The sequence below is a fragment of the Physcomitrium patens genome, chromosome 26 (assembly GCF_059467195.1).
Source record: "Physcomitrium patens ecotype Gransden chromosome 26, ASM5946719v1, whole genome shotgun sequence".
Lineage (NCBI taxonomy): Eukaryota > Viridiplantae > Streptophyta > Bryopsida > Funariales > Funariaceae > Physcomitrium > Physcomitrium patens.
In genome coordinates this window covers 2,757,978-2,774,804 of record NC_143435.1, presented here as the reverse complement: position 1 = coordinate 2,774,804, position 16,827 = coordinate 2,757,978, and the positions used below count along the sequence as shown (strand labels likewise).

Here is a 16,827-nt window from a genome sequence, read left to right as displayed (position 1 = left end):
GCTTTGCATCTTAAGACAGTGCACAAACACATGAAGGACAAAAACATCATCTTATTTACTTTTTATTCACTCACTTTTTTACCCCTTTTATTATTATTATTATTATTATTCTTGTTTGCATTACAATAACCTCACAACATCCAGCAAAAAATTGTCTCCAATAATGAAACGAAGAACATCCTGTCCCTGCGCAAAGAGATTCCACATCCCACCCCACACACACACCCTCCCCCCCTCCTCCCGAACTGTAGACCCCAAAAGAGAAAGTACGAATACTCACACAAATTATATAATAACGCAGGCAAACAAAAAAAACAGAAAAGATGGAGGATACCGGCGTTGCATTGTGCGAGCTTCCAGAACCCAATGGCCACTCAGTTTGGCCCATCTTTACTAAAAGCTTGGCTCTGTACGACAGCCATCTCATACTCATCACGCACAGAGACACCAGGCAACGCTAACTCTGCAGCTTGGCCAGGTCCGGAGCCAGAGTTAGACGAGGGCTTTAGATGCCAGTCACCGCCAAAAACTCGGCACATTGTGAAAGGATTAGCAAGCTGAAGCTTGAAAGAGAGCTGGAGCAGTGGTCAGTGTCGTGTTGTGTGTTGGTTGTTAATGCTGTGGCAGTGAGTGAGTAAGTGAGCTTCAGGGAGAAGATTCAGGTGGTGGGAGGAGGGCGATAATATAGGGAAGGGTGGACGGTAGGGATGGGGGGGGGGGGGGGGGGGGGGGTGTTGCCACTCTTTCACATGAATTATTGCAGACCCCACATCTGACAGGGCTCAAAGGTGACGCCTTCGCACTCAATCAGCAAGCCTCTTCTCACGAGCTCTCGCTGTATGTCCAGCCTCGGATCTCCACTAGCGTTTTTCATCTCGAGCCTGCTTCTACTTGTACCTCAAGGGTGCTTCTGTAGTAGTGAAACGGAGTGGGTTAGTCGCATTGTGGAGTTGTGAGCAATGGGGAGGGCGTCGGAGATGGCGGCTGCAGTGCTGCTGGTGGCTATGGTTCTCGGAGCGTGCTCGCAGGTGAGCAACGCTCTGGTGTGCACCAAGGAGTTCAAGGAGAAAGGCTGCAACAAGACTGTGAGCGAGTTGTTCAACGCGGAGATGTTCGAGGCCATGTTTAAGCACCGCAACGACAAGGCTGCCCACGCGCAGGGGTTCTGGAGCTACGACGGCTTTATCGCTGCAGCTAAGATGTTCGAGAAGGACGGCTTTGGCATGGTAGGTGGCGAGGATGTGCAGAAGCGGGAGCTCTCGGCGTTCTTCGCTCATGTCGCGCACGAAACCTCGTGTAAGTCTGAGTAAATGCTGAGATGCAAGGGTCGGGGTGAGAAATGATATTTTTTATCGTGTTATTGATTTCCTTCTCCATGGTTAGCTCTCGTCTCAATGCCGTCCAAGCCAGAGATGTACGACATGGTTGAGACTCCACTTCCAGAAGCGCAGGTTTGCGCAGCATTGGAGGGGAACCGTTTTGAATTGTGAGCTATGGCTGCAATAGCCGGTGGTCATTGCAGGTCGGTCAGGCGTTTGCAGGCAGGGAGAGTGGTCACTTTGCTGGAAATCTTATCGGTTTCCCTCCATTGCATCCCTCTCCTGTTAATCGATGTCTGACTTCATCCTTTGTGACTCTCTTTGGGGTTTTGTACTTAAGGACAGGTTTAATTCTTTCTCACAGGCAGCAACCGGAACGGCTCTTGAAGTTGAATGATTTTGTGGCCTTGGCTGTGTCGATGCGTTGTTGTGTCCTACAGATATAGACAGGCAAAAACTTACACACAACCGTCGTCATTTGGTTAACAGGTGGATGGAGTGGAGCTAAGGACGGTCCTACAGCGTGGGGACTGTGCTACAACCAAGAGCTCGCGCCTGAAAAGGATTACTGCAAGACGGGCGATTTGATGTACCCTTGCGCACCGGGTGCTGGTTACTACGGACGTGGAGCGTTTCCCCTCTACTGGTACGAGCTGTGAAGGTGGCATGTAAAGTTGATCAGTTTGAGAGGATTACACACAGTCAGGTCTAATTGCCAAATTTCGTTGATTATGTCTTCGGCTTCTGAGGTAGAGTCATGACTCTCTGTTGGTTTCAGGAACTACAACTATGGTCCCACAGGAGTGGCTTTGAAGCAGGACCTGTTACACCACCCTGAAATTCTCTCCCAGAACGAAACCATTGCGTGGCAAGCAGCTGTTTGGTACTGGATGACGCCTGCCAAGACGAGACCATCTCCTCACGAGATTATGATTGGCAAGTGGGTGCCGACGAAGAATGACACCCTCGCTTATCGCAAGCCTGGCTTCGGCATGACCATCAATGTCAAGGCAAGTGATGTCGAATGCGGCCACGGCGAAGATCCTCGCATGCAGTCACGAATCTCCCACTACTTGACCTTCCTCAGGGACACCTTCCAGTTGGATGACCCGGGCTCAAATCTAGATTGCGGTCTGCAAGGTGTTATTCCACTGGCCTATGCATCAATGTAGGTGGAGATGAATTGATGTGTAATAGATACTATGAAGCTGAATGTCGGATCTAACTTATCACCATTTTGAACTCTTTGCTGGTGAGATTATAGTGTAGTGTGATGGTTCGGTCCCTGTATCCGTTGTCTTCGCAATAAACTAACCTCGGTCAGCTTCAATATGAGAATAAGATAGATTACGTATGTTTGCGCAAGGTCAGGAGCATTGCTGCCTGTGCTGCATTATTGTACAATTGTGCAGACCATTAAATCGAGCTGTATATTCGCTCTAGATTAGCTAATTGTCTAATAACTGAATTTGAGTAAATTTCATATGATTTCTTTGTTAGTCAATGTAACATTATGAATTGTTTTACATTTTACTGCAATGCAGTAATTGCGCTGAAGCTGTAATTCGAGTGTGTCCTTTTCAATTATTCCAGAGCTTGTGTGTGAACTTGAAAGCATTGGGAGAAAGTCGACATGAACATTATCGGGCACTGGCAAAAAACGAAGTTCGTTCAATCTTTATAATTTAAGAATAAAAATAGTAATAAATAAATAAATAAATAAGAAAATGAATGATGACATTGATCTTTAAAAAAGGAGAAGGATGTATTAATCTTCTTAATAAAGTCATCATTTGTGATTGTCAACCTCTATAAAAGGAGTCGTGAAAGACTTGGTGAAAACCTAAACTAGCCAATCACAACTTGGTGAATTGTTGACAAGATGCTGACCTTGGATCCAAAGGTTGTCACAAGAAACTCCAACATAGAGCATGCCAAGCTAATACTATCCAACTACAAAATTAGTAAGTGCTTGTGACAATAAAAGAGGTGGAAATTGAGAAAGAGGAGGTAGAAGTGCCTTACCTAGACCATAATGCCACCTCAATACTTTAGATTAAGCAAATCTTCCTCCTCCACCCTTCACTTATTAAGTTCTCCTTTATCCACGCTAATGTCAAAATACCTTAAACTATGTCATGTTCCTGAACCATCCCATAGACCTTACCTTAAACTACCCTTGCACAAATCCAAAAACAATAGTTCTTCATGTAAAACGATTCCAAGTCCATTCCAAACCCACCAATAATTGACAAACTACAAGGATGAAGTTGGTGGTTTAGTGTGACTATATGTTGGTTGAGGGATCAAATGCAAAAATGACTGTTAATTTTTCTCTTTTTTTCTTTTTTTCTTTTGGAGCACACCAGATACTTATTTCTCCAAAAAAATTTCATTCTTGTTATCTTTTTTTATTTTCCAAACAAAAGCCTCCATCATGGTTTAACATAATTGAACATTATGTTCATCCACACATCTCCTATGTGTCACACCCCCTATTGTGAAAACCCTCATGACTTGTACTTCATGTTGTAAAGAAAAGGATGGGTTATGGCACAAAACCCCTTGGTTAAGGTTTATGAGAAGTTCTAGTCCCAGGTACGTCAGGTGGTCATCACCTTGGAATGGCTGGAAAAGTCATCTAAGCCTCAAAGCTGTGCAATGCCAGCAATCATGCCACCTCTACACTAAAATATATCTGGCAAGGTATTAATGAAAAGACTACATGGAAAGTATATATTTAGTTGTTGGGTACTCGAAGCGAATAGAAGGGCAGTCACACATGGTTGACGTCAGGTTCATGAGGTAATGGTTGCAAACTACAAGGGGCAAGCAAGACGAACGATCACATTTGATTGTTGTGAAACATGGGAAGGTAATGTGCCCTCCTCCCCCACCTGAGCACTCGGGGTTCCACAACATGAATTAATAACACCAAAACTCAAAAAAAAACTAAACCAACAATTTGGACAACCTCGCTGCAAAGCACAGCGACTACCTCCCTACTGTGTACTCCAGTAGGAATACCCAATTCGAACAAACAAAAAACAAATCCGAAAAAAGCACTACGCAACAAACCGAAGTCTATCATTCTTTTTCACACTGCAGCCGGCACGATGCAACTGCTCAGCGTTAGAGAAGGGCGCTTCAACAAGAGCGATAATTCGTGCAGAAAAATCCAATAAAAAAGTGACATAAATTTAGGATCGACATTTAATCGACCCAGGTACGATTAAACAATTAGCTGAACCAGTCTCACGCCACTCCGGCTCCTCAGTGTACACTTCAAAATGCCTCCAATCGAGATAAAGCATTGAATCAAAACCCGCCAATTTCAATCATCAAGTGTTCTCCAAACCTCAGTACACCATGTAAAAAGAAGGTATACTTCTACTCCCTCAACGACTACTACTGTAGTGGTACACCATGATTGCGAAACCAAGGACCTTACAGACACAAGTTTGTACAGCGAGCTCCTACTCGGGAATCAGTCGTTGCCTTTTAACAGCCCTCCACTTCGTCCTAACACCACAGTACACGCACTCATCTATCCCGCCCACGCTTTGCTCTGATGTGACCCTGCACTTCACACCCCGTCACACCTCTTCAGCCCCTCCCTCGCACCCTTTTCGTCCGCGGCGCCTGCCCAAGCTGTCGTTCGCACCAATGTCCCCGCCAAGCAAAAGCCGCACACGTCCCCTCCTCACTGCCACAGCTGCCACAATGCCACCCGCTGCGTCCAACGACTTGCCCGCACCACACCCACACCACTGCTCGTTCCATCTGTGGCCGCCACGCCCACATTTCCACCACACGCTCCGTTGTCCCCCCCCCCCCCCCCCACCTCATCCACACGTTCCACGCCAACACCCACGCGACGCCCCGCCTATCCGCGCGTCAAACCTCCTGAAACACATTCTCATCACGATTCAGCCCAACCGCAACCTCATCCCCACCACCACCTCACCCCCTCATGCAACAAACCTGAACTTCCGAAACCTCATTCCAACCACTTCGCCTGCGCCACTCTACGTCCGCACCGTCACCCCCACCCCCTGCAAACCCCATGCTTACTCCAAACCCATCGGCCTTCTACGCCTCCCCATCCACCAACCACACCCACGACCCCTTCACTCCCTCCGTCTTCATGCATTCCACCTCTCTGCATCGCTATTACTACTTCATGCCCGCCCACGTGCTCCATCCCCACCATACCCTACTCCACCCACGCCCATCCTCACCCCATCCCATTCCCCGTCCGCCTCTCTCCCTATTCCCCATCAAGGGCACGACAAATAACTAACCTTGCTAACCTCCAACTTGACTTGGCACAGCCCCACCTGTAGCATCAATTACCAGCCGTTGCTTCGACGCTTGAGGATCCCGTCGATGCTCCATCTCCACGTTCCGAGGACCTGAACGACCACCCAACCGTCCCCTCCGACCCTGGTTGTAATCCCTTCCACGTCCCACCGGCGGACTCCCACCTTCTCCCACCCACCCCCCGCTCTCTGCTTTCGCGCTTGGAATCGCCACCGCCCCTGCCTGCTGCCCTCCTTTGTTCTGCTGCTGCCCCGACTGCTCCGACTGCTGACCCCGTTGCGCCTCCGCTGCCTGCTGCTTCGACGCCTCCATCCTGCTCGCCTCACGACTCGCCCCTCCGTCTCTCTCCGGACCATGCGTCCGCGACGCACCTGACCGAAACCCCTCGTTGCCCCCCGTCTGTTGCCACTGACCCTGCCCTCTCTGCGCACCCGAAGGCGCCCTCCCCGCCTGATCTCTCTCCGCCCTTCCCCTGTTGCTGTTGCTATTGTACGGCCCCAGCTCACCGCCCTCCCCGCCATGCTGGCTTGCACCCCGAGGACCCAGCTGCTGCTGTTGCCCTTCCCTCTCCCGATACACCGCCTGACTCGACTCCTTCAACCCTCCTGCACCCTGCGATTTCTGCTGTGCGTGTGGGGTCAGATACACCTGGTGGCTCGGGCCCTGCTCCTTCTCCGCACTCTGGTTCCTCGCATGATGCCCACCGCTGTTGCGCTGCTGCTGCGACCCCACGCTCTCCAATGCAGCACCCCTATCTGCTCCTGCATTCGCCTGCCGAGAATGTGCTCCACTGCCCTGCTCCTGCCCCTTGTGCTCCGATCCGTAAGGACCATGCCCGCGATAATCTTGACCGCGCTGACCAGACACAGACGCCGGCCGTGGTGGCTGATACAGCTTCTTGTCCGCCGGATGCTCCCTCTCCGACGCTTGCGCGCCACCCGCCGCTGGACCTCGACCGCCACCTCCAACTGGGCCTGAACCTGGGCTTGGCCCTGCGCTTGCGCCAGACCCTGGGCCACCACCCACCGCCGTCGACTGTGCACCCGCTATCACCTGCTCCGATCCCGACTGATTGCGACGACCCCCACCTCCTCCGCCACCGTACTTCTGATCCTGCCGCTGAACTTGCTGATGTCCTGCATCCCCGTGACCCGATCCTGCAGACTCCACACCGCTCCCCTCCCTCGCGCTCTCGCTCACCCGCTCGCCTCCGGAGCTCCTCTGCCGCCAAGATCCATGCGACCTCCCGCCCTTACTCCCACCATCCACCGCCTTCGCCTCCTGATTACCCCTCGCGTCTCCAAAAGACCACGACTGCTTGCTTTCTCCAACACCAACCCCTGCACCCTCCACCACCGCCACCGCCCCCGTGCCAACGCCAACGCCGCCTCCAGAGCCCGGGTTCTGTCCCCCTTGTGTGTGCTGATGCGGGGTCCCACTCGCTTGCTCCGAAGCCTCCTGATACTTCATCAGAGGCTTCGGAGTGTACCGCTCCATCTCCGCCCTCTTCCCCCGCGTTTGCTGCGGTGCCGCGCTGCCCTCCTCCTGCCCGTACCCCGATTGAGGCCCCTCTCCCTTCGTCGTCCCTCCCACGCTTCCAGGAGACCGCACCGGAGCCCACACCAGGTTATCGATCCCGTGAGACTTCTCCGCCGCCCGTTGATCCTGTGATCCCCTGTCGCTTCTCCCCGGACGCCGAGCACCCCGACCCTTGCGTTGCATCCTTTTGCTGGGACCGTCTCCGTTCGTCGACACCGCCGACCCTTCGTCGCCCGTCAGAGCATCGCCCGACAAGCTCGCCTCCTTCCCCGCGTCCCCGTGCCACCCGCTCACGCCTGCATCCGCGCCCTGCTCGCTCCCGGAGATGTGGAATTCCGTGCTGTGGAGCTCCGATACCACTATGTCACCAAACTGAATGCTCTCCGCCATCATCACCACTGGAGCCTCTGGACGCTCTGTGTTCCTGCTCGTGCGACTGCTCTCGCTCTTACGCAGGCTGCCTGACCCCTCCGTGCTGCCTGTACCCACATGGCCTGCGATTCCTGAATCCGCCTCCGGCGCTGCCACAATCTCCATGCTCCAGCCCCCGCTGCCGCCTGCCGCAGGGACGCCGCTCGACGCACTACCCCCTCCCACCGACCGCTCCACTTCCTCCACCCTCGCAATCACCTGCTTCTTCTCCGGCCGTCCCCTGTGCCGACCCTCGCGCTGCGAGTTCGCCTGTTGGCCTTGTCCTTCACCAACACCCGCACCCACCGGGGTGCTCAGTACGGCACCACCGCTCGCGCTAGGGCCCGCTCCCATCGCACCACCCACACCCACTTTACCTCGATCCACCTCTCCTACTCCACCTTTCCGCCCGCTCGCCTTCCTGTCCCGCTCCCGCTTCCCGTGTTCGTTGCGCCCGCCACGTTTACTGCTCCCGAGGCCCTGCGCCACTGCCTCTGCCTCCACCGCCCCGACATCCTCCACGCCTTCCTGACTCTCTTCCACCTCCCCCGACACCTCCACCGCGCTTGCTTCCTTGCCTCCACCTCCCGCTGCGCCACTGGATCTTCGATTCAGCTCCTCCAGCTTTGCCCTCGCCTTCGCCTTCTGCTCTTTCACCCATTCCTCCTCCTCTTTCGCCAATCGGTTTGACCTCTGAGCTGCCTTCTCCTTCGCTGACCCCCGCTACACACCCATTTCACGCCCCACACAACCATTGTCAGCACGCTCCCACCACACATTCCCGCCTCCACCTCACACTTGCATTTACCACGTCACCCATCACACCACTCGTCTGTCCACACTACCCGACCCAACCTCCTTCCTCACACTGCACAAACGCCTTGCCAACACATCTGTCCCCATGCCCTCGCATCACCCGCCCAAACGACACATATTGCACCCCAAACAACGGCCACCCCAACGCACCCCACCTGTGGTTCAATGTTATCAGCCCTCGACACACCCCGCGGTCCATTCTCGGATTCCGAGCTCTTGCTCTTCGTGCCCTCCGCTGCTCCTGCGGAACCGCCGCCGCTCGCTTTCGACGCCTGAGCTGCACCACCCGCATGATGCCTCGGACTCACTTCTGCAATCGGAACTTTCGGCCTCCACTCCTTCTCCACGTCGTGGGAAGACGCCTTGCCCTTCGGTTTCGCCACCTCCTTCCCGCTGCTCTCGTGCCCAGCGCCTGGTAGACTCGCACTGCCATCCGGAACATCGCCCTCGCCGCGACCGACCTGGACCTTCGGGCTCTCCGGACGCCTAAACATCCGCCCCTTCTCGTTACCTTTAGGGACCTCCGGTTCCGACTTCTCCGACATCCCCTCGCTCGACTGACGCACGCATTGTGCGCCGCCGGAAACATCTGCTTCGCCGTTTCGCGCAAAGCCCCCAACGACACTCGACTTCCCACCGCCGCTGTGAGAGCTCGATCGCACATTTGAGCCTCCCGCATTCCCACCTGCCTCACGCCCTTGGCTCTGACCGTCGACTCGCCTGCTGCCCCTCTCCCACTTGTCTTTCGTCACAAGCTTTGCAACCACCTCCTTTGAAACCACTTCCTTCTCCACCACCTCCTTCACCAACACCTCCTTCACCACCACCTCCTTCCCCACCTCCTCCTCCTCTACTCCCGCTCGCACAGCTTCTGTCTCGCCCTCCTCCTTCATGCCCGCATCGTCTCCGCCCTCCGAGTTCGCCTTCGCCGCGCTCGATTCCTCACCGTCCCCAATCACTTCTCCCGAAACTACGGACGTCTTCTCTTCGCCCTTCACTGCTTCCGCATCCACCGCGCTCTTCTCCGCATCCGCCTTCGCAATCTCCCGCTTCACCTCCCCTCCGCCCGCCCCCTTCTCCTCTGCATACACCGGCGACTGCTTTCCCGAACCACCGCCGGATGACGACCGCGCTTCCTCCTCGAACACCGGCTTCGTAAAATCCATCGGCTCGTCGCTGCTTGCGGCTGCTCCCCAGTCACGGTGCCCCTGCCCGCCGTGATGCACGCCGGACGCGCTTCCCTGTGCGTGCCCGCGAACGTCCACCCCCCCACCGCCTCCCCGAATCATCCCGCCTCTGCGGTTGTCGCCCACCTCGTGACCGCCACCCACCCCCCCGTTGAACCGCTCCTCGTACCCCCTTCCATCCTTGTGCCCGCCACCTTCACCACCTTCTTTGTGGTAGTTCGGACCTTCGTGATACCCTTCTCCCACCGCTTCGCCGCGCTCTCGCAAGTTCCCTTCTCGCGAGTGCCGCGGCCCCTGCTGCTTCATGCCCCCGTGCCCGAACCGCCCGAACGCTTCCGGAGGTGGCCCCCTGTGCGGCAGATATCCGCCGTATGGCCCTGGCCCCCCGCCCATCCCCATCATCATCCGCTCCGGATCCTCCATCCCTTGGTACCCCGGCCCTGGAGGCCCATAGAATCCCTCGTACGGCACCGGCCCCTGATACATGTTCGGCCTCATCGGGTGCATCGGCCCCCCTGGTCGCAACAGCGGTCCTGCGTTCCCGTACGCCTCCCCGTGGTGACCGTATCCGCCAGGACCTCCCGCTCCGCGACCAAAATGTGCTGGCCCCGGGCCGAACCGAGGTCCGTGCATGAACCCTGGCCCCTCGTGCGGATAGTGACCAGGCCCCGGTGCAGACCCATACTGACCCACCGGTGGAGCTCCTCCCCGCCGCCAGTTCTCGTCTGCTGGACCACCCTCCCGTCTCCAACTGTCCGGGGGAGGACCTTGCCCGCCGTATGCTGGCCTTCCTGATGGCCCATCCCAGTGCCAGTTCCCTTCCGCACGCGGAACTGGTCCTTGGAATGCTGGCGCCTCTCTCCTCCAGTTCTCCGGACCACCCCGCTCTGGATGCCCGTACCCGGCGCTGCGAGGCCTTGCTGGAACCTCTTCTGCACCACGACAACACGCGCTCGTCAGCCTACCGTACCGTACGCGATCTGCCCCTACCCCCCAACCTCAAAGCACCGTGTCCGACGTCCTTACCATGAGGACCAGGTGGTGGCGTAGGCGCCCTCCTCTCCTCGCCATGCGCCCCTTTCGCATCCACCAGAGGTCCACGCTCCGCGCCTGAATTGCCTGCACATTACACAAACGCCTCACGCCTCACCATCCATCCACACGCCCACGTCCACGTCCACTCCACTCCTCCATCAAATGCACCCACAACCATCAATCACGCAATCATCTACTCCCCCCAACCACGCTTACTCTGTTGTGGACGCAGGTCTGGGTTCTTCTCCGACCCCAATGTAGGAAAGTCTGTCCTCGTCAGCTGAAACCGCGACGCCTGGTGACCCTCCTCCCCCTGACCCACACACACCCCTTTCATCCATCAGTTCGCCACACTTTCACTCGTCACACCCTCTCATTCCCACCCCTTAACTGCCCCTACTTGCTCCGCCCTCCGATGCTGCCCACTGCTACTCACGTGCCTCCACACCACCACCCATCCTCCTCCGCCTGCTCCCACACTTTCTCGCCCACCACCACCTCACACTGCGTCCCCAACTGCTCTGCTCACCCACCCTCTCTCGTCTCCACCACGCCCATGCCCACTGCATTCCCCACGAAATCCATCAACCCATCCATATCCTACCAGCCTGCGCCGCGTCGCCCATGATGCGCTGCCCGGTGGAGTAGACTCTCCCGACTCATCCCCAAACTCCGACAGGTTCCGACTCGGCCGTGAAATGTCCGCGCTCCGAGGACGGGCTTGAGCTTGCGCCTGCGCCAGCAGCGGTTGCGCTTGCCCCAACACTCCAGAAGCCGAAGACGGCCTCGCACCCCACGCGCTGCTCGAGTTCGTATTTCCTCCAAACGACTCGCCCGCCTGCTGCGTCTGCCCCACACTTTCCGCTGACTGCGGACGCGCGCCGCCGCCTCCCGACCCCGGACGTGGAATGCTCCCCGACGTTGCCCCTCCACCCGTCCCGCTGCTGCCCCCGGATGCTGCACCCGCCTTTGGTCCCCATACTCCAGTGCCACTAGGCGGAGACGATGCCTGTGCTGGACTCCCCCATGCGTTGCTACTCGTCGACGGCGAAGTCCCACCAGATCCCCAGCTCAAACTACCCCTGCGCACAACACCACGCACCCAACAACCCATCGTCATCACCTCCTGCACTTCCGCGCGCAACCCCTTCCCGCTCTGCCCACGTCCTACCGCCCGTACTCCACCCACCCAAACCATCCACAATCTTCACTCATCCCAACCGCCACTCACCGCTTCCACGCCACCGCGACACAACCCCCACCCCCAACTTCGCCCAATCCAACACCACCCACCACGTCTCCCACAAAACCACAACCCTCTTCACAACCACTCCCGGCAAACTACATCCAACCATCAATTCCTTGCCCGACATCCAACCCCAGCTCTCACCTCTTCCCTCCCCCAACCACCACATCCTACATGATTCCCGTCACCCGACACAACCCACATGACACACCCACGCGTCCCCGCACAAAACCATCCCATACAACACACCCATTTGCACCACACATCCCCCACCACATTCACTACCGGATCGCCACGCCCAACGTCCGCACCACAATTCACCCAACTCAACTCTTCCCATCTCCACAAAAAGCCACTACCTTGGTACGATCTCCACATTCGGGTCCAGTCCACGATTCTCCAACCTACAAAACAACGCCCACATCTACTTCAGCACCGCGCGCCATACATCCACCCCCTATACCCAACCACAAACTCATCGCCGCTTGCGTCTCCATCCACGCCCCAACCTCTCAACCACTCTCTCCGATCAACATGACCTCACCGTTGGCTTGGCAGGTTGATAGGCTTAGGTACTGCAGGTATCTTCCCCAAAACTTGCAAACCTCGCCGGGCCGAGCTCGCCCTGCACACACACACCCCACATCCACCCCGCCCCTCAATCGTCGCCCAAACGTCCGCCAAACATGCTCATCATAAACCACCCTGCGCTCCTACGTTCACTGCTCCCACCTATCCACACGCATCCGCCTACAACACTGCCTCTCCGCAATCTTCTCCCACTTCGCCTCACATTCCTTCTCCACTCCCATTTCCACATATACCTATCCTGCCAACCCCGATGCCACTCATCGCTGCACCAACACTCCTGTGCGCCACACTAGCCCTCCCCATATGCGCTTCCCCCCTTCCCAAATACACCTCTCGTCATCCCCATGCGCACTGACCCTCCTTCCGCTCTGCACTACCCATTGTCTCCTATCACCAACTCCGTCCAAACCAATGCCGCATAATTGCCGCCATCTTACGCCCAGCTTCCATCCACCGCGGTCTCTCCCACATCCACCCGCACAACCACACCCACACGTCTCTTCCCACACCACGACCTACCTTGGCTCTTCCATACAACCCACCTTTCCATACCGTGCCGACGCCCCTAACTTCTTGTACACCCTCTTCACCAAAACTACGGCCACCAATGACACGCTGCAGCAAACCGGATCTTACTCTCACCACTCCAACACCCAACATCCCTTCTCTACACCCACCCCACCACGCATCCCAACCAAAGCTCACGTACCTCCTGTCGCTTGTCAACATGTTTCGAGCTCCTATTGCCTGCGGCAGCAAGTGCAACACCAACTCCCCCTCTGCTCACCAAACTGTACCCTGCACCAACCACACCACCAATCCCCCGTCCAATGCGCGACTGTCATCAGTCCCAACAATGACACACCGACCCTGTTTATCACTACACGCCACAGAACAATCCAACAATCGCAGCACTGCCTACGCTGCACTCGGTCCACGCTTAACTCCAATTCCCACAACATCCCACTTGTATTCTCTTTCTCCATCACAAACCATCAACACCGTCACTCCTTCCTCCAACTCACACACGCGTGACGCCCACTCGCTACCCCCGACGACTCCAACGGATCACCTTCTCACCGCAACTGGAATCCCTACTTCTCCCCCTCATACTCGCCCAACACATGGATGCAATGAAAACCTAACCACAAATGTGCGCGCGTCACGCTAATTCCAGTCCCGCCCCACCCGCACCAGACCTACCGCGTCTTTCCTGCCCAGACCATTCCTCGCATCCACCGTTTGCCACCCCCTTCCTTTCTCCAACATGTCACTATCGATCATCCCAATCGCACAAACGTAGATCCATGCCCGCAACCAACCATGGCGCATGGTCAGCTCCCACGCTGGGCCCGCCGATCCTCCATATGCCGTCGGATACGTATTTTTCATTCATGTGCACAACCATCGACCTCTCCGAATGCTTCGTACTTACATTCCTACGCGCATCACCATGCACTACTCTACCCCAGGCTCCGTGCCCACTCCGTCGCACAAACTTTAATTCCACGCCGATAAAATAAATAAATAAACACTCGTCTAAACACAAACGAGTACTACAGAACACACACACCGTGCTTCCAAAACACGCACGGAAACACGCTCGCTCATGCTGTCGCCCGGATCCGACGCACTCTCTAGTCACAATCCCCGACCCTACCCCCGCCGGGCAATCGGTCGCCCAATGACCTAATCGCTCGCAAACATTATCAACGCCCCGTTCCCCTCGCACAACGCTCCAACCCCAACCCCCCACCCATCAACCACACACCCCTCCCGCTCTGTCCCCTCCATCGCTCTCCGCGCCCATCCCGCGACCAAGAAAACCCACTCCCACATACCTAACTGCATTAAATGACTCCCCGCGGCCGCGGATCAATATTCTTCACCCCACGCAGCGAACCCTAGACTCCTCTGCGTCCCACCCTCGTCCTTCCACAGCCCCTCCGACGCGCGCCTCCACCACTGCCCCGCTTCGCCTACGCAAGTACGCACCAACACCGCCCACCAACTACTGGCCTGTCGAGACGTGACGCGCACTCCAACCCTTCAGCGCCCAACAACAAACCCCGCCACTAAGCCCGCCTCACGAGAAGCACAGCAGATTGCCACCGGACGTGAAGAAACCGTGGGAAAGGAGGGCCACTCCCTGCGCACACGAGACCAGCTGCGGCTATTTTCTTGATGAAAACGTCGAAGATGAGGCCGCAACGGCAGCGGGAGAGGGAGGGAGAGGGAGAGAGAGAGGGAGGAGGAGGAGGAAGAAGAGAAGGGGCAGAGCACGAAACAGAGTGGAAGGAAGGAACGCAGGACAGTATCAGCAACGCAACGAGGGAGGGAAAAACGGACCCTGAGCACGCTTCGCACAATTGAACTACGCCTCTGTATTCTCGTATCTCCGAGATCGCTCGATTTCCAGTTCCGGTTCTAGTTGCAATTGCATTGCGACGCCGTACCATCAATCCCCCTCAGCGCTCACCGTCATCCCTACCCCCTGGATCTACGCCTGGTTTTCTTTGACCTCCGGTCGGCGCATCGTCCGTCTGAAGGTCGGGTACAGCGCTGCGAGGTCGGGGGCACGGCAACCGCGAGCGGGAACGGACGGGGTGGCATGGGGAGCGTGTTGGGAACGCGGGAGCGAGAAAGAGAAGGGTGCAGGTCGGGCAGGATACCGAGGGAGGGAGGGAGGGAGGGAGACACGGTAGACGCCGCAGCAAACGCCACGGATTGTGAATCATCATCCCATCCTCGCCCCGAGGCGTCAGAGATCCCGACCAATCCTTGGCCTCGCTGCACTTCAATGTTGGAATGACCTTATTTAGTGCTCCCCCGTTTCTCGACAAGGTTGGTCACGCTGTCCTTTTTTGTATCTGGGGTGCTGTTTGGTTTCCTTGCGTTGCGTTGCGGATCACTTTGACGGGCGGTTGTCATGCTGCAGCCTCGCTGCTCCCTGGGTGCTCGTTGTTGGTGGGCGTCAAGGCCAGGAATGGCTAGGCTCGCGGACTTGGACCCTCAGGCATGCCCCTCTCAGATTGGCGCGGCGCATCAGAAGCCACACTGTTGTATGCGTGCGTGTGTGTATGTGTGTGTGAGTGTGAGTGAGTGTTTCCTGTGCTTTCCCGTGTGTGGTGGGTGCTCCGAGCTGGATGGGACCGTATCGGAGGGGTTGCCGTGCGAAACTGCAATCTCTGTGGACGTTGTTGTGTAGCGGAAGGTCGTGGGCAGTGGACATGGCGCTGAGTCTGGCAGGACACCAAGGACGCGCCGCAATCAGCAACGCCACCCATTGTGACACCACCTCTTCACAACATTGCTTCATTCTTTCTGCATTACTAAGATTTGTTTACACTCTTGGGCCATCACATTAACAAGAGGAGCTCCCATGACAATCTAGTTGTACTAAATTTAACCTAGATGATTGGTCAAATTTTGGTGTTGTTTTTCCTGCTTTTTCTACTTGAATTCTTTTTTCTTTTTTTTCTTTTTTTTTTGAAATAGTGTTTAAGTGTTAAGTCTGTTAGTGTAATTGTTCAAATTGACTAAACACTTGCCTTTGATGGTGAAGTCAATGTGGAATTTTATTAATTTGTGATTGTGAATTATGACTTACTGTATTGAGTAGCAGGGAGTAATTGAAGACATTTAATGGAGGAATTAATGATATTTTTTGTATATATTAAATTGCTGAGTTTTGTGTCGTTTCTAATTTTTTTTGTTGTTCTTTTAGATATCATGTTTTGTTATTGATAAGTCAAAGTTCATTTTATAGAGAAGATATTTATTGCTAAGCAATAAAGGTCTTAAGGATTTTTATCAGTTGGTAAAAGTATAGGATTGTTGGACTATAATCTCTTGAAAGATTTTAAAACTTTGGAAAAGATTTCATATCCTTTTATATGTTAAGATATTTGTAGTGTTTTAATTGTGTTTAGAGATTATGTGTGCAAAGGTTATTGTAATGTATACTAATAGTTTGTTGTATCTTTGTCATAATCAATGAAGGAGACTTCATATCTTGAAGTCCACTTGAAAGATTGTGGATTAAAAGCCTTATTCAAGTTTTGCATTTGGTAAAGAAAAATTATCTTTCAAAAGTCTTAGTCTTTAGATATTATAGAGAGTTAAAAAAGGTTATGAAATGGACCATATCATTTAAATAGAACAAGTCTAAATATATTTATTCATGGCTCAATTTTAATAACTTTAAAAATATATAAAAATTTTGATATTTTTTTATAGTTTTAATGATCACTTCATAAAAAATTCGACATATTTTCTCAACTTTTCAAAACTATTGCTTTTTGAGACAATGAAAATAAAAATTCTATGTAACAATACTATTTATACATTATAAGAAAAA

General features: G+C 54.6%; 3 protein-coding genes across 6 annotated transcripts; 2 read left to right on the top strand and 1 right to left on the bottom strand.

Moving 5' to 3' along the window:
- Positions 1-886: 886 nt before the first annotated feature.
- Positions 887-2,818, top strand: LOC112278173 (chitinase-like protein 1). The gene is made up of 3 exons (XM_024511347.3): positions 887-1,296; positions 1,809-1,965; positions 2,098-2,818. Exons 1-3 carry the CDS (start codon positions 960-962, stop codon positions 2,489-2,491), a joined length of 888 nt encoding a protein of 295 aa, XP_024367115.1. The 5' UTR covers positions 887-959; the 3' UTR covers positions 2,492-2,818.
- A 1,668-nt stretch (positions 2,819-4,486) lies between these two features.
- LOC112277900 (uncharacterized) lies at positions 4,487-14,918 on the bottom strand. 4 transcript variants are annotated; one of them, XM_024510743.3, is made up of 10 exons: positions 14,817-14,918; positions 13,177-13,265; positions 12,421-12,501; positions 12,236-12,280; positions 11,235-11,712; positions 10,847-10,943; positions 10,622-10,714; positions 8,564-10,527; positions 5,624-8,315; positions 4,487-5,225 (listed from the first exon to the last, which is right to left on the bottom strand). In XM_024510743.3, exons 2-9 carry the CDS (start codon positions 13,194-13,196, stop codon positions 5,628-5,630), a joined length of 5,466 nt encoding a protein of 1,821 aa, XP_024366511.2. In that variant the 5' UTR covers positions 13,197-13,265; positions 14,817-14,918; the 3' UTR covers positions 4,487-5,225; positions 5,624-5,627. The 4 variants fall into 4 exon arrangements, with proteins under 4 accessions (XP_024366511.2, XP_090104007.1, XP_024366513.2 ...); XM_090247881.1 differs by having other exon boundaries at positions 14,309-14,909; XM_024510745.3 differs by having other exon boundaries at positions 5,660-8,315; positions 14,309-14,909.
- A 245-nt stretch (positions 14,919-15,163) lies between these two features.
- LOC112278095 (uncharacterized) lies at positions 15,164-16,471 on the top strand. Its single transcript, XM_024511160.3, has 2 exons — positions 15,164-15,311; positions 15,406-16,471. The coding sequence occupies exons 1-2, from the start codon at positions 15,276-15,278 to the stop codon at positions 15,673-15,675; spliced, it is 306 nt and encodes a 101-aa protein (XP_024366928.1). The 5' UTR covers positions 15,164-15,275; the 3' UTR covers positions 15,676-16,471.
- Positions 16,472-16,827: the final 356 nt, after the last annotated feature.

What these genes read in the sequence shown, in the direction of transcription:
- LOC112278173 (XM_024511347.3), top strand. Translation starts at nt 960, where the DNA reads ATGGGGAGGGCGTCGGAGATGGCGGCTGCAGTGCTGCTGGTGGCTATG. An exon ending in TGTCGCGCACGAAACCTCGT is followed by an intron (nt 1,297 to 1,808) that starts GTAAGTCTGAGT and finishes TTTGGTTAACAG; the next exon opens with GTGGATGGAGTGGAGCTAAG. An exon ending in GGAGCGTTTCCCCTCTACTG is followed by an intron (nt 1,966 to 2,097) that starts GTACGAGCTGTG and finishes TGTTGGTTTCAG; the next exon opens with GAACTACAACTATGGTCCCA.
- LOC112277900 (XM_024510743.3), bottom strand. Translation starts at nt 13,196, where the DNA reads ATGTTGACAAGCGACAGGAG. An exon ending in ATCAACCTGCCAAGCCAACG is followed by an intron (nt 12,281 to 12,420) that starts GTGAGGTCATGT and finishes GTTGTTTTGTAG; the next exon opens with GTTGGAGAATCGTGGACTGG. An exon ending in GGGCGACGCGGCGCAGGCTG is followed by an intron (nt 10,944 to 11,234) that starts GTAGGATATGGA and finishes TGTGTGGGTCAG; the next exon opens with GGGGAGGAGGGTCACCAGGC.
- LOC112278095 (XM_024511160.3), top strand. Translation starts at nt 15,276, where the DNA reads ATGACCTTATTTAGTGCTCCCCCGTTTCTCGACAAG. An exon ending in CTCCCCCGTTTCTCGACAAG is followed by an intron (nt 15,312 to 15,405) that starts GTTGGTCACGCT and finishes GTCATGCTGCAG; the next exon opens with CCTCGCTGCTCCCTGGGTGC.